General features: G+C 42.8%; 1 protein-coding gene across 1 annotated transcript in view; it reads right to left on the reverse strand.

Moving 5' to 3' along the window:
- LOC134539885 (cytochrome P450 6k1-like) overlaps positions 1 to 21,602 on the reverse strand; it is a 42,315-nt gene that overhangs the window by 12,481 nt on the left and 8,232 nt on the right. Inside the window, exons 2-5 of the mRNA XM_063382234.1 lie at positions 10,613 to 11,133; positions 8,853 to 9,284; positions 2,644 to 2,865; positions 310 to 561 (exon numbers count right to left, since the gene is read on the reverse strand). Of these exons, the coding sequence (XP_063238304.1) occupies positions 310 to 561; positions 2,644 to 2,865; positions 8,853 to 9,284; positions 10,613 to 11,132 (1,426 nt within the window). The 5' untranslated portion in view covers position 11,133. The remainder of the gene's footprint in view (positions 1 to 309; positions 562 to 2,643; positions 2,866 to 8,852; positions 9,285 to 10,612; positions 11,134 to 21,602) is intronic.

Raw genomic sequence — 21,602 nt, forward strand, 5'->3', positions numbered from 1 at the left:
ATTGAGGGACGAATTTCTCTAAATTATTAAATTTAAAACTAAAACAAATATTGAAAAATCGCTTTGAGATGCAAATGGACCTCCCACAAACTATCCACGGTATCATATTTTACGGATCTTGACCTTCACATCCCTCACTATGCGAAAGACAAACTCTTATTTTATATTCAGATAACATATTTACAAGATATTAGAAAATTATAAAATTTAGTCATAAATTTTAGGTAAAATTTGCGAACAATACATAAACTTTCAAGAGCCTGGAATGTTACATCCTGAAATATTAAATAATGCGAAAAAAAAACTTACCTATGCATATTCGTGGACCTTCGCCGAATGGCAGGTGGGCGAAATTCGAACGCTTACTTTTGTTTTCGGCACTGAATCTTTCAGGATCAAACCTTTGTGGGTCTGGATATATTTCAGGATCGTAATGTATAGCCTTTACAGGGATCAAAATCCTGGTTCCCTTCTCTATTGTGATGTCAGTTCCTGGAACTTTGTAGTCCGCCAGACACACCCTTTCCAGAGTGGGAAGAGTTGGGTACTTGCGCGTTGTTTCTGAAAGAAAGAAAGAAAGAAAAAAGATTAAATTACATTTTCAGAAATATTATCATTTTCGTTATTTAATTGTTCTTTACTTTTCTTTGACACCAGAGTCATTAGAGATGGTAACACTCGACGACAGATTTAAAGGATTCTGGGAAGAAATCAGCCATGGTCTACAGTGAGAAGTCATCTCAGAAGTGGCAGTGGAAGACCAGTACATGGATGGCAGGATGAGGATTCGAACCTGCGTTCTCAAGAAAAAGAGAGTCAGGTGTCCTGACATTGCACAAACTCGCTCCACAAAAAAAAAATAAGAGTAACATTTGGGCGCAATCATAGCGCTATCTTACAGCTGCTGGGAGTGAGCCTGATTCCCTTGGGAGAAGAGGCCTGTCACTAAGATTTTGGAGATGTTTCCGCTCCAGTGTCCGAGACAGAAGCCAACAGGTACACGGAAAGAGTGCGTGTTCAGAATAAATGGCCCATCGACACCCATGGCAACCCTCTGACTCCTCACGGCACCAACGGTGATCACCGAATATGGATCTGCCTGTAGATCCCCGGCCTGAAGGGGTACAGTAAATGTTGAAAGTGCTGAATCTGCGGGCAACAGCAGATTCTACTGAAACATTGCCTGGGAGTTAGACTACTGAGCTTATAGGTCATTAGGTCCCAAGAGCCTGTTACATCTGTCTGAGGCACAACCAGGCCTTAATCGGCTGTAACCTTCATGGGCAGTAGTATAGTTTAAACTATTTTAACTCTCGCGGTCTGGTCAACCCATAAGTGCATTGATAAACTGGTAGTGGTGCGGGCTAATCTCTGACCCGCTGAGGTTCTCTCAAGCTCTGGATCAAATTGGTTTTGGACTCGCACTGGCAGTGGTGCTACCTCCGGAATAATAGCCCAAGGTATCTCCATCACTGTGACGATGGGATACTGTGAGCAGCCTGGATAGCTAGTAGAGGTTTGATAAATCCTCGACCGATCAAGAATAATCAGGGTTATTAAGGGGTCTCAGGTTGAGAAAAAAATATTTTTATTTATGCCGGTCAGTTTCTTTGGCGGTAGGAGGCAACCCGCTTCTCTTGGGGTTCAGTAAAGAGGAAAAGCACTGTCTTATGGTGAAGAGGGATCTTCAAAGACCAAGTTAGACTACCCTAACAGTAAGCTTCAGGCTTGGAGGCTATTAGGTTGGCAGCCCCACTAAGAGCGGCTGTGGGCTAGTAACTCCCGCAACCTTAAACCAATCTATTAAAGAAACATCAACAAAGGAAACGGGGCTGATCCACAGATATCGGTTTTTGGCTTGAAAATGGTATCGAAAATTGGGTTATTGAAAGTGAGTACTCTGCGGGAAAGCGGACAACTACGGCAGGCAGTGGCGTGAATGTCTCAGAAATGAGTTAGGCGAGATGGAGCGAGTTTGGGGGAATGGCCACCCAAGCTGGAGCTACATTTATATACTCTGGAAGACTTGAGGGAGATAGAGCATGTTTTGAAGATGTGGGTATATTGGTGGATAAGCCCAGTTCTAGCCCAGTTTCTCTGATGTCCATGAAGTATATGTTTTGATTAAATTATATTTTACATTTTTTAATTATTTTTATTGGTTTATAAGCATATTATTTTTAATTGCTTTTGCTGAGGCTGAAAAGGGGGATTACGGAGTGTTAGACGAAATAAATACCTTCATTACATTAATTTTGATTACATAGATTAAAAATTTAACAAATTTTAGTATAGGTATCAAATTTTAGTCGATAAATTACATTTTAGGGTCAAAACTCAAAGTTAATGTCATAGGTCAAGGTCACCAGATTTAAAGATGGCTGACCCCACCTGTAGCTCTTTATCACACTCTAATAATATACTGAAATATAAGGCTCGTAGACCAAATTATTTATTTTGTAATAGGTAAGTATGTCTAGCTAATCCAGAACATCAGATGTTATGTAGTTACATGCGTCCTTGCGTTCGCAAATTCCACATTATTTTTTTAGCTAGTTTTAGCATGAACACAGTTTCAGTTTGAAAAAACACTAAACATTTGTGAATAGTAATCTCGCTTGCGTGAAAGTAACAGATCCTCACCCGAAACCACCATGTCCAGGTAATGCATTTCAGCGATGGCGTCGTATGTAACGTTGTTGCTGTGTTTGTTGAGAACTGTTCTTATTTCCCGCCTCAGCTTATCCTGTACGTCTGGATGTAGCGCCAACTCGTACAGAGCCTGGGTTACAACAGAGGAGGACGTCTCGAAGCCAGCAACGATGAAAATAAACGCCTGGGCTAGAATGTCGTTGTCATCCAGATCTGCAACACATACATTGAAACTATTTTTAATGTCACTATAACACCTCAAAATATCTTACGGGTGCGCTCACCTGCTATGTGCACTTCTCATGCACTATGTTTTATTAAATGAGAAAGCTTCACCTAAAATGTCAATTACACATGTAAACAAATAGTGAGCTCTGGGCAGTTTTCTCTCATCGGACAGAGAACCAATGATTAATTAAGTTATTTCGAGTGTGTAGGATCTACGTGAATGATAATAATAGCCTACAAAATAAAACATATGTTTGGAATATTGAAAGAGTAATTATAGCCTTGGATTTTAATGGCACAGCTTATTACACAGTCTGTGCAACAGAAAAAAATTATAAAAATCCACTATGTAGAAGAAAAAATAGAAATAAATAATCCATTCAAATTAATGAAATACTGAGTTGCAATAAAGTTTGATTTACCATTCGAACTCATATCTGAACTAGAATTTTTTTTTATAATAATTGGAAAATTAGATAGGGCACATACAAAACACAAACGTTTTTCATGTAGTCTATTTGCACACTCTTAAAACGGGATAGGTCCAAAAGTATTTATTAATGCACAAAATATTATTTTTAAATTTTGTTCAGTTTGCTTCAGCTAGATAGATCAGTGGGAACACAATAACTTCGGTCACGGACCACTGGAATCGCAAGCATCATCTCGTGATGAAAATTCAAAAATTTATTAAAGATATAAAAATGCTACTTTCAAGTATAAAGGTAAGTGTCAAGCATTTCTAGCGTTCTTTATTTATTTTAAATTTTGTTCCAGTCGCTCTGCTTTGCCATTTGAAAACAGTTACCTTAGCGTCACTATTACTATCCTTATATGGGATAGGCATACAATAATAGTGACTTCACTCGTATGTTCAATACTGTGATGTATTTATTGGCTTCGCTATTTGTCATCGTATTGCTTTTGCTAACCGTCTTTAAGTAGACGGGTGCTATTCTAGATAGCTATTTTACACATATCTCGGGAGGGTGCTCATCGAGTGGGGGAGCGACACACCTGCGCTGGGCTAGATCCCTCAGGCCACGAGGCTCGAACCCCCTCTACCACATATCTGAGCAGCCGGGACTGTCACCATGCCAAATGGTATCAGCCCCAGCGACATCAAATTGGCGCCCAGCTCGTGTGGCCTTCAAGTCCTTTTCAAAATTTCAAAATTTCAAATTTTCAATATTTGGTTAAAATCTTAAGTCCGAAACAGGGCGTCCCTGAGGCGAATAGATCAGCTGGTATGGAGACCATGCTACTGGCCACCAAGGGAGCTAGTGTGCCCGCGACCGGGTGTGCCCAGGTAACACTTAACATCAGGGACCATGTAAGTCAGACAGATGCTTTAATAGTGTACAACCTGCGAGAGGAGCTAATCCTGGGAGCTCCCTGGCTGGCTGGCTCAGGTGGATGCCACCATCGAGGTCTGGGCCAAGCAGATGCACCTGGGTACTTGCGGCCGCTGGATGGTGTACGGGCTCCATCGGCCACCCCCATCCTCACCGTCATGTTACAGGTTTGGATGGGCTCCATCATAGCATTCCAGCAGAACATTTGCCACATATAAATGAGATGCTTAGTAATCATCCACAGGTATTTGCAGCAGCAGACTGGCTTCGAAGGACAACCAAAACCGATCACAGCATCCCTCTCATGCCTCATACACCTCCCTTTGAAAAGGTTCTCGGGTTCGGGCCCCAAGAGCAGGAGGCCATAGAGGTGCAGATCGAGGAGATGTTGGAGAGTGGAGTCATCGAGCCCAGCTCTTCCCCTACAAAAGTTGCATCGTCATGGCTACCAAAAAGGATGGGACTCTGAGGTTCTGTATCAATTTTAAGTCCATAAACCGTCTCACCATTCTGGCACCATTACCTCTTATTAGTATAACTGATGCCCTAACTGGGCTTGGAGACACCTCTATTTTCACTACTCTGGACATCATGTCAGGTTACTGGCAGGTGCTGGTACACCTCTCTGACTGCCCCATGATCGCCTTCATAGGCCCTGATGGCTGGCACTTCCAGTTATTGCGATGTCGTTCGGTCTGATGGACACCCCTGTGACCTTCCAGACCATGCTTGTCTATGTCCTGGATGGCTACATTGGCAGGTTTGCCATGGCCTACCTGGAAAATGTGATCATTTGGTCATGTTCGTGAGAGGACCACATGCACTACCTCGCCCTGGTCCTTGAATGGCTCGCCAAGCATGGGCTTACCTGCGCCCCACAGAAGTACCACATTGGAGCAGCATAAATTGAGTTCCTGGGCACGTAGTCGATGCCGAGGGTTGCCGCCCACTGCCCAATTAGCTGTCCCTCATCGAGAGCAAGCAGGTGCACAGACACAGAAACAGCTCCAGAAACTCATGGGTATATTGAATTGGCTGAAGTCCTTCATTCCCCATTTTGCCACAATCACAGCACCCATGACCGACCTACTCTACAAACAAAAATTCAGGTGGACACAGGCCACTGACCAGGCCTTGGAGCTGGTCAAAAAGCATTTTCGCAACTGCCACAACCTGTTTCGGCTGCTACCAGATGAGCCCTTGTTCTTACAGACTGATGCCAGCCAGTACGGTATGGGAACTGCGCTGTTTCAGCTGGATGTAAGGGGCCAGTGCCGTGTCATTGAATATGCTAGTGCAAAGTTTGGTCAGGCTGAGAGGAAATACCATGTCAATGAGCAGGAGTGCCTCGGGGTCGTGTGGCCACTCAAGCTGTACTGGCACCATATCTAGGGGGCGCCCTTTCACCCTCCCCACAGACAGCTGTCTCAAGTGGCTGAACTCAGCTCAGGAAGGGAAGTCAAAATTTACCAGATTGGTTCTGATGATTAAAATTTCTCATTCATGGTGGAGCATGTCCCTGGCCGGGAAAAACAGCTGGCTGATGAACTTTCCAGAAATTCTGATCCTGACACCACCTTCCACAACAGCCAGGTGTGGGACGACCTTCTGCCCCCTGTCCACCACACTACCACTCAGACTCCAGCACCACCACCTTCATGCTATACACCTTGTGTGGGCCGAATGCACCCGAACCACCCACCACTATCGGCACCATGGCCGACCTAGGTGCGCACATATGCGATGCCCAACAGAGTGACCCAAGTATCTGAGCCCGACTTACTGAGTGTGGCGCTCGAGTCGTCCCTTACCAGCACAGCTATGAGGGGCTGCTCCAGAGGTGGTGACAAGGAAGTGTAGGTGTCATATTCACGTGCCCCATGCCACACAGCCAACCGTACTGCATTTCCTTCATGTTCATGAACTTGCAGAACAGCCCGGAGCAGAGCAAATCCTACGGGAAGTCAGCAGGGTCTTTCACTGGCAAGGGATTGCTGCAGAGGTCAAACATTATGTGAGAAAGTGCCAGCATTGCCAGCAGTGCAAGGTACACAGGCCTGAGAGTGGAACAGCAGGTTCCCAGGCAGCCAGACACGTCATTTCAAACTATACAATAGATATCATGGGTACCTATCCTCATACCACCAGCGGAAAGTGGTTCAATGTGGTAATTACCGATGTATTTTATTATGATGGACAGACCCCCCCCCCCCACCTACCTTACATGGACAAACCCTAAGGAGAGATGCAATCAGGACATTAAGACTCAACTAAAAATCCACCTAGATGAGGACCATACCAAGTGAGATATTCACCTCCCCACTCTCCTATATTTTATATGGCACAGGACCAATATGGTCATGGGCCACTCCCTGGTTGAGCTACTACAAGGCCTTAACCTAGTTCTGTCAGGCGAAATGGGTGCCATCGGGACCGAGGACCTTTCCCCAATAGAGACCCAGTGAGCTGAGGCCCAGCAGCTACAAGCCCATTTTCAAGTTTGTCAAACCCCTCAATCCACCACTCCGCCCTTCCAACTCGCCCCAGGGCAGTTTGTCCACATTAAGCTTCATTACCTGTCAGCTGGTGGACGAAAATTCTGTGCGAGTCAAGTGCCCAAGTGGTCTGAACTTTGGAGGGTAGTAGTTCGATTGGGTACAACTACTTACCTGGTCAGAACAGCCAACAGCAGGACAGCCAAGGTCCACCGCCATGCTATACGGCTAGTCGACGACACAACAAAACCTGAGCTACCACTAGCAGCACCAAGGGGATATTTACCCAAGCTCGACCGAAATCAGCCGATCCCACCAGAACCCAAGCAAACCAGAACCTTACCAAAGGTAAACCACATGGGTATCCACCCTGAAACCCCTGAATCTAACACAGAGGAGACTCCCCCTCAGGCACAACCTGAAACGAACCAGCACAGCATAACCGAGATTTCAGGAGTAGAGCTAGTCCCCAGCATAGAGGTCACAGAAAACACCAGGCCGGGTTTGAATCCTGAGGCTTCCGAGTACCACCCAGCAGGAGTATCACAGAGTTTCAGTGCACGAGCCAGTCCAATGAGACTGCACCACTTGAAGCCGAACCAGCTGGGAATAGAGCCTTCCAGAGGGACCATACCTTGAACACGATCTTAGAACCCACAAAGAGGGACATGCCCTGTGGTGCCAACCATTCATCATGTGAAATTAAGTGAGGCAGCGTGATACTGCACAAACTGGAGCAGCTGATGGATAGGCTGTTTCCCAAGGACCCTTCACCCAGGCCCAGGAAAGGTCACTACAATGGTAAGGATGATTCGAACGTCCCAATCGAGGTCAAGGGGCCTATCATCACACCAGCCCCAGATGTTGACAACCCCAACTTACCAGTCTCAGATACAATACCGATAGTGGAGATTCCCGAGGACACCATGGAGGAAACATACTCTATTGTATGCCCTTGCTGAACCCACCACTCACCCAAACTACTCGGTGATCCAAATGGCCCAGTGAGGATTGTCATAGTTTCCATTGATGAGGATGGAGTTGGAGGTGGGGTACAGCCCTCTCATAGCGACCCTGAGCAAGGCGAACTCGAAATCCCTGTGGCACCCCACCATTCCACCTAACAACATAGGGCCCTGGCCCTTCTTCAGTACTTCCCATGACCAGGTGATACCCAGGTGCCCGAGTTCTTTGTTATGCTTTGTGTGTGACCAAGGTGATAATGGGCAAAACTGCCTTGGAGGAGGGGGGCATTTGATGTCGCCTCAAGTGCTCCTTCCAGTCGCCTAGACCATTGTTGCACATTGCCACCTGTTTGCCCCGATGGCAAAACCAGTGTGCATGTGGGATAAAGAGATGATAAGGGGGGATGAAAGAAAGGATAAAAAGGCATGGGAATGCGGACGGAAGACGCGCAGGGAGAGTGGGGGGTGTGTGGAGGGAAGAGAGGATCTGGCGGGCAGAGAGACATGTCGCAGAGTGTCCCTGGAGTCATCACAGCCATCATGTCTCTACCAACTTGCAGCTGCTGGAGGAGTCGAGTGTGGAGTGTTGTTGGCAGCAGAGACACCAGACATGCAGGAGGCACGTGCTAGTGGACGTACGCCTTAGCTGACACGGGACATAAACATGGCGAGGAAGCTTCTCAGTTTCGTCATTTGGTTCAACAACACGAACCTGCTGTACTTTCCGGGACAGTTCCTGAGTGGGAGGGTGCTCATCGAGTGGGAGAGTGACACATCTGCACTGGGCTAGATCCCTCAGGCCACGAGGCTTCAACCACCTCTATCACATATCTGAGTAGCCGGGACTGTTACCATGCAAAACGGTATCAGCCCCAGCGACATCACAATCTTATTAAAATAATTTCCCTCTTGTTAAAAAATTGATTAAACATTAAAAAATAAAATGTTTTCCTTTGTCTTTGTGAAATTTGGTTCGCGTCATCCGCCACAGGTGGCAGTGCGATGGTTGTTACAATTTTCCATTCCCTGATTTCCATCGCATTCACGAAATTATTCCCACCAAATGCTGAATACCAAGAGATAAGATGTTATACATCAAAAATACGAATTTTCAAAATTCAATACATCCGTTGTACAGAGCTCATGGATTTACTCACCGACACTGGACTTGTCTGTTTTAGACAGCTTGTCCATGTAGGCGCTGTCTCTTTGGATCTCCTCCGCATCCTTATCATCGTCGGCTCGCACCCGCCCCTCCCGCTTGATCTGCACTAGGAGGTCCACGAAGTCGTCGCGGACGACCTTGTTCCTCTTCCTGTAGTCGACGACCTCCCAGAATGTCCTGCGCACGAAGTCGTAGACGCCCTCGTCGATGAAGCTCAGCTTGAGCAGTCTCGGTATAGATGGCACCACGAAGAACAGCACACCAATAAGTTTTTTCCAGGGCGAAACCTCGAATATCCTCTTCATGACGGCCCGAAACTCGCACTGGGGGTCGGCGAGGGCGTTCGCATCCACACCGAAGGCGCACGAGGCGATCACGTCAGTGGAGTACCTTGCGATCACTTCTTTCACCGCCACAGCATCGCCTGGCAGTCAACAAACCCAGTCTTTAAAAAAAAAACTATCTAGCATTTAGCTTGATATCATACACTGTAAGCCATTACATTATTTCCTTCTACTTACACAGTACCAGGCAATCGTAGGTAGAAGTTATATAAATGCATTGGTGCATCCAAACAGATGATCCTATAAAAATTTTGAAGGAGGCACTAAGAAGCGATCCGAAAATTACATGAAAACTACTTATTTCAAAATTAAAGATTAAAAATATTGGTCAATTCTATGCCTAATATATTCGAATTAATCAGTGAATTTACTCGGAAAATAGGTTTTTTATCGGTAAAAATATAAAGTTAATGGCGAGTTATAATATTGACTCGTTTTAAATATTTTGCATTATTTATTAATCTATGGTTCATTCAGTTATTAAAAATGTATGTGTTTAAAAGATTTAAAGAATGGTTAGGGCTTCAACTATTCTTTTTTTTATTATTATTTGGGCATGATTGTTGCACTTTCATCTTGCCTAAAAACAAGCAATTGCAGACGTGGCCTCAAATCAAAATACAATAAGGGAGATAATACAAAACTTACCTAATGTAGATTTTTAAAAAATGGAAACAAATTTATATTGAGACGAACCACAGCACCTATATTCCAGCCCTTTTTTTTATGTCAATATACAAGATCTAACGTAGCTACTGTGTCGTCTACAGTTTTATTAGAAATAATAAATAATTTTATCCAAGTGGTTTAAAATCAGGCTCATGTTTGTTAGGTATAAACAGTACAGTAAGGACTGTAAAGTTGTTGCGTATACTATGTTGTAAAAATAATTAGGAAAAATGTTTTAAATTAAGAGTTATATCATAAAATTTTCAAACCTAAGATGGCTTAGTACTCTGGCGCCACAAACATATCTTATCCTGCCAGGGGCGTAGGAACCGAGGGGACAGGGGGGACGTGTCCCCCTGAACTTTTTGGGTGGAGGGGACTGTCCCCCCCCCCCCCCCCAACTTTCTAGACCATGATATTTTTATTTTATAATATTATTATGCCCAACTTTATTTGTAATTTCTTCACTCTCAATTTTTTTCTTAAGGAAACAATAATAATTTTAACATCGATGTATCCAATGGTTAGATACAAAAACTGCTTAAAAAGCGCTATTTTACACTTTAAAATCAAAATTTTCCGGTGGAGGACCCCCGGACCCCCGTCTTAGTAAGAGGGGAATGGGTTTACATGACATCAAAATCATTATTTGTCCCCCCCAACTTTATGAACACAGCTACGCCAATGTATCCTGCATTACGAAAGGTAAACAAACACTATTTCGAAGTCGTGCGTTTACCTTTCGATGCTTCCAGCTCGATGCACGGCGGCAGCCTCTTGCCGCACTCGTCGATGAGGTGGAACATCCTCTTTATCTTGCCGGAGGTGAAGGTCGGCGTGAGCTTGATCCTGAGGTCGCGCCACCGCCGACCAGTCATCGCGAACAGGCTCCTGGTGAACAGGTCGTCGGTCACGGGGTTGGGCTTGTTTCTGTCCAGGAACACGTGCGCATCCTTCACGAAGACGCAGCGAAGGAGGCTGAGGTCTCGCACCATCAGGATGGGGCGCCGCATCACGAACAGCCCCACCATTGGCTGGCCGACGCTCTCTTTGTACAAACGCTCCAGGCACTCGGAGGTGTGCTCGCGTTCGAACAGAATGTTACTCAGGTTGCCGAACACTGATGTGGGCTTCACGTGGTAGACCCCGCGCTTCTCCCAGTACGTGAATGCATGCGCGATGTACAGCCGCACCAGGAGGTAGCACGTCACCAGGAAAAGCGCCACGTCAGCCAGAGCGGAGCTGAAGAACATCGCCATCCTGCATATAAAAAAAAACTCATTTATTTGAAAGTCATGTCAACAGCCCTATTCCCTTCCATACTGGCATTTGCGGGGGAAATAGGCAGTAGAAAAAAACTATTTTGAAGATGTTAATTGCCAGTTGTCTGTATCCCAACATACTACTAAGTCTTGCCACCCCATATCTCTGATGCTGCCTCTGATGTTGCGAATCTTTCCACATGCTGCTAAGGGATCGCCGCTGCCAACATTTACAACACCTACTACCCCTGAAGGCTCACCAGGCCTTCGGTTTGTCACCCATACACATGGATGTGGAGAGATGAATGTCTCCAAGCTCGTGTTTCATTTTGTGCCGTTTTAGTGCTAATTTCAGGCACAAATGTACGATTTACTTAATTTTACGAATTTGTAAACCTTTTTTACTTTATCTTCCATATGATGTCCCACTGGCTTATTTTTTCTTTTTCCCTCATCGATATTTATTCAGTCGAGTGTACCGACAGGTTAGTTTGTTTAGCAGTTCAGTGCTCCCAATGCCGTTACCAGCGATTAAGGCTGAGGTTTGCTGGCGACATGCTGGGCCAGCGATAGTCTCGTCTGGACCCTGCTAGGTGTCACGCGTCGAGCTGTTCACCCTAGACGGTAGCGTGACCAGAAAAGCTGTTCTCTGCTCCCAAAGATGCTAACTCCTCTTCTCGGAGCTGTGCTGAAGCTAGCTGTCCCTCTCACGAAACAGTGTTCCGTTCATCAGCCCAACACACGTAGCGTCGTGTCAGACCATCCTGTTCCCAGGCCGGGTCAGTCACCGGTCGTAGCCCCCCCCCCCCCTCCCCCTGTTCTTCTGGTCCACACAGGTCATAACCCACAGCCGCGCCAATGCCCAGAATGAAGGCCACAGCCCCTCGCGCCCCAGATGGAACACACACACGACATCTCGCGGGACTTTCGCCAACTACCAGGCATAATCCCCCGCCTTTCCGCCAGAGGACAGCATAGTCTCCTCCTATCCAAGCCAGGCCTTAAGGATCGACTTGCATCCAAGTCGAGAGGTCGTTTAGGGCTTGTAGTTCTGTGCACACTCGCCAGGACGCGCTAGAGTGCGGCTTCTCCAATCGGAACCATTCGGGTTCTCTTCGGGTTTTCCGAAGCCCCTCCCCTGGACAGGCGACCAAAGACAGTTTTAATTAGGCGAGCCGGCACCATTTTTGAGGATTCGGTGGGCAGCACGCGGTAAGGGCGGATCTCTCTTCGCAGCCCGAGACAAGGCGCTTCTGAAAAGTCGTGAACGGCTTTCTCTAAAGCATGTAGTTGGTTATCGACAAGGCCATATGCCTTAGCACTAAATTTTTAATTTTTTAGCTGCCCGAAGTAGTAGTTTAGTTTTTGAAATAGATTTTTTGTCTTAACTTATTATTCTTAATGGCGACCGCGAACTTCCGCGTCGCGTATCACCTGGCCATCTCCATGAACCGACCTGATCTACTCCACCCCGCAGCTTAGGTAAGTTGTTTCGTCGCCCCACACACACTTTTCCTTTTGCTGTTCCCCTGGGCTTAACTTCGCCCAACATCAGCCGCCTGTTAACCAACCTAATTTGATGGGAATACTGGTTACAGGCGTGGATCAAGGATTAGGACGAGAAATTCCTCTCCAAATTCAACTCCCGAATGTGCAGTTCATGAGTTAGTTCACCGAAATTCATCGCCTCCTGCAATCGGAGAATTTCTCAAGAGTTCCAGCTTTCAACATCTTTTTCCCTGAGTGGAAAAACCACAAAATAATTTATAATTCTAAACAACCAATTTCAGGACACTTTTATTCATTTAACGAGTAAATGTAATTTTTTTTATAATTTGTCTTATGAAGAGCCTGCGCGCTCAATATTCAATGGCCTGTAAAGTTAAAAGACCAAATGACCTTAGATTCAGTCAAGTATAACCATTGTTACTTATTATAATATCTCGCCCCGGGGCCTCCCATTTGGTTTATTGTTTAACAAGATTTAATGTATTAAGTATAGCAAATAAGGTCAACAATTTTATTGTTATTTTGTTTCGGCTGTAATGCCATGGGTCATCTTCAGTGGAATAATGTTTGTAAAGTCAAAAATAACAGCAACAAAATCATTAAGTAATATTTAGTAAATGCCTATATAAACCAAAACAGATCTTATTAGTAGATGTATATAGTTCATCCTGGGACAGGGGAGGGGGGAGGGGGATCGGGGATCCGATCCAGACACCTTAAGGCTTCGCTTCATCACCCATGTTGGATTACGTCACTTCCTTCGACCATGCACACATGAAAAAGTGTCCCGTTACGTTCATCAGCCATCTACGCACGAAAAAATGTCCCGTTACGTAACGAACGAACGGAGGAGGACGGACAGACCAGCTCGCCAGGACGTCTCGCTATGAAAAGTATTAGGCGGTAATAAACAGCCAGGAGGTAACGAATATAAGCCTACTTCTACACGTGTTATGAACGCCGGATACATACTGCCAGGCAACCGTGTGTTTTGGCGCGCTCTACTTCCACGACGCGCAACGGCACCGGCAAGTTTTTATTACTACCTCCTCTCAAGTTCTGATCTCCTAATACTTCACAGCAGAGAAGCGCTGTTGGTCGGAGCCCGTAGTTACTTCCTTCGCACGCCTAACCTAACCTAACCTAACCTAAACTACCCTCACCTAACCTAATCCATATGCTAATCTATGCTAACCTAACCTAACCTAACCTAAACTAAACTAAACTAAACTAACCACACCTAACCTAATCCATATGCTAATCTATGCTAACCTAACCTAACCTAACCTAACCTAATCCATATGCTAATCTATGCAAACCTAACCTAACCTAACCTAAACTAAACTAACCTTAACCTAATCCATATGCTAATCTATGCTAACCTTACCTAAACTAAAATAAACTAAACCAAACCTAACCTAACATAACCTAACCTAACCTAACCTAACCTAACCTAACCTAACCTAACCTAACCTAACCTAACCTACCCTAACCTAACCTAAACTAAACTAAACTAAACTAAACTAACCTAACCTAATCCATATGCTAATCTATGCTAACCTAACCTAACCTAAACTAAACTAAACTAAACTAAACCTAACCTAACCTAACCTAACCTACCCTACCCAAACCTAACCTAACCTAACCTAATCCATATGCTAATCTATGCTAACCTAACCTAACCTAACCTAATCCATATGCTAATCTATGCTAACCTAACCTAATCTATGCCAATCTACGCTAATCTATGCCAATCTATGCCAATTAGTATGCCAATCTATGCTAATCCATATGTTAATCCATGCTAATCCATATGTTAATCCATGCTAATCCATATGTTAATCCATGTCAATCTATGCCAATCCGTATGCCAATCTATGCTTATTCGTATACCAATCTATGCTAACCTGTATGCCAATCTATGCTAATCCATATGCCAATCTATGCTAATCCATATGTTAATCCATGCTAATCCATTTGCCATTTTGTATTTCTAGTAATTTCCACCAACTTCGAATCGTGACGTCACCGTTGCAATTTTCGTTACGATCGCCATCTTGAAAATCCGCAATTTTTTATGTTAGAAAATCGGGAAAAATTTTAAAAATCATTAAAAAAATTAAATAATCGAATTAAATAAAAATCTTAAAAACCACTGTTGCAGTTATTGTTACGGTCGACATCTTGGATTATATAAATGTTGCATATTTCGTTACACCCGCCATCTTGGTTGAGTACCATATCATTCTTACACTTTTCGTTAAGACCGCCATATTGGGTCCTATTAATGTTACAATTATCGTTATGGTCGCCATCTTTCAATTTAGACGCCATCTTGAAAATCTTTATTTATTATCCGATTTTAATGAAAAAAAAGTTCAAAATTCATCAAAAAATTAACTTAATAGAATTCTGTTTATATCGATTCCCGTCCTTGATTCGAAACCGGCGAGGGCAAAAAATATAAAATCAACAGATCCTTCCTCCACAGAAGCCACCTTCAGACTGACCTACCTCCACCAATAACAAGGTATTTACCATCAGCTGGTATGACGTCACCACACCTTTGACCTTGACCTTGACCTTTGACCTTAACCTTGAAATTTGACCTTGACCTTGAAATTTGACCTTGACCTTGAAATTTAACCTTAACCTTGAAATTTGACCTCGACATTGATCTTTGACTTTGACCTTGATGTCCATCACGGATCCGTCATTTTATGTTCAGTACATGCTAGTGGTCATTGCCACCATCATGTTTTCGTCTGCTGGAGGTCACCATATTGTGTGTACTTGTCTTACCATCATGCAAATTCTATTCTAACATGCTACAGTGCAGTAATAATTTATTATTGCTGAGGTGCCCACCATCTTGAAATTTGACCGCCATGTTGAAATCATGTAATTATTTAGTTAGAAATGCGGGAAAAATTCCAATAGTCTCCGAAAAAATCAATTATTAATTTACAAATTGAATCGATGGATCCATGTCCAAGGTTCGATTCTTGACCAGTGACAGTTGTAACTAATTATTAAATAAATTTTAAATTCTTTTTTCCGTTACCTTTCGCGGAGTTTATTAATCATAAGTCAATATACCTAACCAAAGAATTAATACAGTGACGATAAGCCTATCATGAAAGTCTAATTTTTGAATAATCTGAATAACCTATAAGCCGTTCATGTACAAAACCGCACATAAAGAACAATTGTCTTCAGTCCATGAGACCGAGTCATGTCATTATCAGACGTATAGGCTAGTCATTTCAGGACCACATGACCTTCGTCGTTAGCTAATTATATTCAATTAATCCATCGTGACATTTTTATACATTCTAAAGGAGCAAGTAACCTTGAAAAATATTTTAGTAACACCAAGAGGTGATAAACTAGTAAATATTCAATCACTACATTTTGTACTACGCGCAATCAACAAAAAGGAAGCACCATCAACGAAAAGACAGCACCACCAACGAAAAGGCAGCTCCGCCAACGAAAAGGCAGCACATTTGGAAGCAACGACAACGAAAAGGCAGCACAGCCAACGAAAATACAGCACATTTGGAAGCACCGACAACGAAAAGACAGCAGCGACAACGAAAAGACAGAACATTTGGAAGCACCGACAACGAAAAGGCACCACATTTTGGAAGCACCGACCACGAAAAGTCAGCACCGCCAACGAAAAGGCAGCTCATTAGGAAGTACCGCTTTCGAAAAGACAGCACATTTGGAAGCATCGTCAACGAAAAGGCACGGACCGCAAGACCGGGCCATGAACAATGTCAGTCATATAGTCCATGAACACAGTACACACAGAAAAACGAAATGTACACCCAGTACACACAGGAAAACGTAATTTACACACAGGAAAACGGAATATACACACAGTACACACAGGAAAACGGAATGAACACACAGTACACACAGGAAAACGGAATGAACACACAGTACACACAGGAAAACGGAATGTACACACAGTAAACACAAGAAACCGGAATGTACACACAGTAAACACAAGAAAACGGAATGTACACACAGTACACACAGAAAACGGAACGTACACACAGTACACACAGGAAACGGTACGTACACACAGTACACACAAGAAACGGAACGTACACACAGTACACACAGGAAACGGAACGTATACACACAGTACACACAGGAAACGGAACGTACACACAGTACACACAGGAAACGGAACGTACACACAGTACACACAGGAAACGGAACGTATACACACAGTACACACAGGAAACGGAACGTACACACAGTACACACAGGAAACGGAACGTACACACAGTACACACAGGAAACTAAACGTACACACAGTACACACAGGAAACGGAACGTATACACACAGTACACACAGAAAACGGAACGTACACACAGTACACACAGGAAACGGAACGTACACACAGTACACACAGGAAACTAAACGTACACACAGTACACACAGGAAACGAAACGTATACACAGTACACACAGGAAACGGAACGTACACACAGTACACACAGGAAACGAAACGTATACACAGTACACACAGGAAAAGGAACGTACACACAGTACACACAGGAAACAGAACGTACACACAGGAAACGAAACGTACACACAGTACACACTGGAAACGTATACACACAGTACACACAGGAAACGGAATGATCACACATACAGTAGCGGAAACACACAGGCTTAGTTGGAAATCAGAATACAAGAAATAAAAACATTAAATTTTTACTTTCAATATTTAATTACTTCTCAACATTACACAAATACAAGTAAAAGAAGCCATTATTGTATGTAGCCTGCTTTCCTCAGTTCTTTGAGTATGAAGGATATTTCTTTGATGCACGAATAGTTTCCTTCACAAAGCGAGCCATGTAGAAGTCTTAGCCGGTCAACCATTATGTTTGGATCTTTCCATGATGTGTAATCAATCTCTTCTACCACCATCTTACTTGCTTGTTTATTATAAATACTGTCAATATCACAATCATCCCAGTGATCATAATAAGCATTATCAGATTTATTTATTATAACACGACGTTTCCAACGTTTCGGTCTCAGGACATCGCCACATTCTTCGATCTTGTCAGCTCTAGGTGCTTCATCACAGTCTATACCTTTGTCAACAGCCTCAGAGTCACTGTAACAATCACTGTAGAAGACATCCTCTTCACCCAGATTACCGTATGAATTCGCTATCGATGATGTCGAAGTGTCTTCATCGTCTTCATGCTTCCTTTTTAGGAGTCCATCATTTTTACAAAGAATGGAGGATCTACTGAATATAGGCTTGAATGTATTCTCACTTTTCACGGTGTTGATACTGCCATTAGTTTCAGTCTTCCCGAAGCCATTAGCATCCTTCAATTTATGTTCATTCTCACGATCGGGTGAGCTAATACCATCACGCTCAGGACAAGGAAAATTATTGTCGTAATGCAGATCACTCTTCTTTAGTCTAGTGGATCCATCAGTGTCCTCTATGCCGTAAGTAGTCTTGACTTTACATGTTCTACCATGTCTTTTTAAGCTGTCAATTCGTGTTAACAACCTGCTACAACGATTACAGCTTAACATGTTGCGTAGTGGGTTTCTAGCACAATCATTCTTCCCATGACGTCTAGCATTCCTTCTCATGGCAAAATCCTTGCCACAGTAACTACAGCGGCTTCCTTCCGATTCAGCTGCAGATAACAAACCACGATCCATGGTAGCTTCTGTGACTAATGCCAGATGCAAACTAAGAGTTTTAAATTAGATCCAATACTTAAATAGAAATTTTTTCATATTTCAACAGCGAGAGTTAATTTATCTCATACAAAAGTACTTGCTGCAACTAGTTCTGCTTTTCAACAACTGATGACGTCACGTATTGCTTGCAGGTAAATAATATTTAGTTCTTTAATGCAGGATGCGGGATGCTCACTAACGATCGCAAAAGAAAGATGGCTTCGCTAGACTCCAAGGAAAAGGAAGTTCGTCTTGCATGTTGGTGCTCCACAGATGTCTCATGGAGTAATATTAATTTGACTGAGTAATGATATTTTTTAATTCCACCTGATAAAAATATTGCAAGTTTTGATTTAGTAGCAGAAATTATCGAATTAAATGTAACTCCAAATAAAATGACATGTCTCATTAAGAGTAAAACTCCTTCATGGAGAGTTCGGTTTCTCAGAATAGTCAGATACACTTGAAGAAACCACAGGAATGATTGCAAGAACACGGGAAAAACCATCAAAATATTGATAAGAATAATCAGGAGCACACGGAGAAAAACCATCATAATATTGACAAGAATTATCGGGAGCACACGGAGAAAAACCATCATAATATTGACAAGAATTATCGGGAGCACACGGAGAAAACCGACAAAATTTTGACAAAAATTATCGGGAGCACACGGAGAAAACCACCACACATTTTCTTGGATATCATTAAATTTAAAAAAAAATTAAAAATAAAAATAAATTAATAAAAAATTTAAAACAAAAAAAATCTACAAAAAAAATACACAAAATTCTGGCTTGTACTAAAACTCTATCATTGATGAGCAAAGATAGAGTTTTAGTACAAGCCAGAATTTTGTGTATTTTTTTTGTAGATTTTTTTTGTTTTAAATTTTTTATTAATTTATTTTTATTTTTAATTTTTTTTTAAATTTAATGATATCCAAGAAAATGTGTGGTGGTTTTCTCCGTGTGCTCCCGATAATTTTTGTCAAAATTTTGTCGGTTTTCTCCGTGTGCTCCCGATAATTCTTGTCAATATTATGATGGTTTTTCTCCGTGTGCTCCCGATAATTCTTGTCAATATTATGATGGTTTTTCTCCGTGTGCTCCTGATTATTCTTATCAATATTTTGATGGTTTTTCCCGTGTTCTTGCAATCATTCCTGTGGTTTCTTCAAGTGTATCTGACTATTCTGAGAAACCGAACTCTCCATGAAGGAGTTTTACTCTTAATGAGACATGTCATTTTATTTGGAGTTACATTTAATTCGATAATTTCTGCTACTAAATCAAAACTTGCAATATTTTTATCAGGTGGAATTAAAAAATATCATTACTCAGTCAAATTAATATTACTCCATGAGACATCTGTGGAGCACCAACATGCAAGACGAACTTCCTTTTCCTTGGAGTCTAGCGAAGCCATCTTTCTTTTGCGATCGTTAGTGAGCATCCCGCATCCTGCATTAAAGAACTAAATATTATTTACCTGCAAGCAATACGTGACGTCATCAGTTGTTGAAAAGCAGAACTAGTTGCAGCAAGTACTTTTGTATGAGATAAATTAACTCTCGCTGTTGAAATATGAAAAAATTTCTATTTAAGTATTGGATCTAATTTAAAACTCTTAGTTTGCATCTGGCATTAGTCACAGAAGCTACCATGGATCGTGGTTTGTTATCTGCAGCTGAATCGGAAGGAAGCCGCTGTAGTTACTGTGGCAAGGATTTTGCCATGAGAAGGAATGCTAGACGTCATGGGAAGAATGATTGTGCTAGAAACCCACTACGCAACATGTTAAGCTGTAATCGTTGTAGCAGGTTGTTAACACGAATTGACAGCTTAAAAAGACATGGTAGAACATGTAAAGTCAAGACTACTTACGGCATAGAGGACACTGATGGATCCACTAGACTAAAGAAGAGTGATCTGCATTACGACAATAATTTTCCTTGTCCTGAGCGTGATGGTATTAGCTCACCCGATCGTGAGAATGAACATAAATTGAAGGATGCTAATGGCTTCGGGAAGACTGAAACTAATGGCAGTATCAACACCGTGAAAAGTGAGAATACATTCAAGCCTATATTCAGTAGATCCTCCATTCTTTGTAAAAATGATGGACTCCTAAAAAGGAAGCATGAAGACGATGAAGACACTTCGACATCATCGATAGCGAATTCATACGGTAATCTGGGTGAAGAGGATGTCTTCTACAGTGATTGTTACAGTGACTCTGAGGCTGTTGACAAAGGTATAGACTGTGATGAAGCACCTAGAGCTGACAAGATCGAAGAATGTGGCGATGTCCTGAGACCGAAACGTTGGAAACGTCGTGTTATAATAAATAAATCTGATAATGCTTATTATGATCACTGGGATGATTGTGATATTGACAGTATTTATAATAAACAAGCAAGTAAGATGGTGGTAGAAGAGATTGATTACACATCATGGAAAGATCCAAACATAATGGTTGACCGGCTAAGACTTCTACATGGCTCGCTTTGTGAAGGAAACTATTCGTGCATCAAAGAAATATCCTTCATACTCAAAGAACTGAGGAAAGCAGGCTACATACAATAATGGCTTCTTTTACTTGTATTTGTGTAATGTTGAGAAGTAATTAAATATTGAAAGTAAAAATTTAATGTTTTTATTTCTTGTATTCTGATTTCCAACTAAGCCTGTGTGTTTCCGCTACTGTATGTGTGATCATTCCGTTTCCTGTGTGTACTGTGTGTATACGTTTCCAGTGTGTACTGTGTGTACGTTTCGTTTCCTGTGTGTACGTTCTGTTTCCTGTGTGTACTGTGTGTACGTTCCTTTTCCTGTGTGTACTGTGTATACGTTTCGTTTCCTGTGTGTACTGTGTGTACGTTCCGTTTCCTGTGTGTACTGTGTATACGTTTCGTTTCCTGTGTGTACTGTGTGTACGTTTAGTTTCCTGTGTGTACTGTGTGTACGTTCCGTTTCCTGTGTGTACTGTGTGTACGTTCCGTTTTCTGTGTGTACTGTGTGTATACGTTCCGTTTCCTGTGTGTACTGTGTGTACGTTCCGTTTCCTGTGTGTACTGTGTGTATACGTTCCGTTTCCTGTGTGTACTGTGTGTACGTTCCGTTTCCTGTGTGTACTGTGTGTATACGTTCCGTTTCCTGTGTGTACTGTGTGTACGTTCCGTTTCCTGTGTGTACTGTGTGTACGTTCCGTTTCCTG

Source organism: Bacillus rossius, chromosome 16, assembly GCF_032445375.1.
Source record: "Bacillus rossius redtenbacheri isolate Brsri chromosome 16, Brsri_v3, whole genome shotgun sequence".
Lineage (NCBI taxonomy): Eukaryota > Metazoa > Arthropoda > Insecta > Phasmatodea > Bacillidae > Bacillus > Bacillus rossius.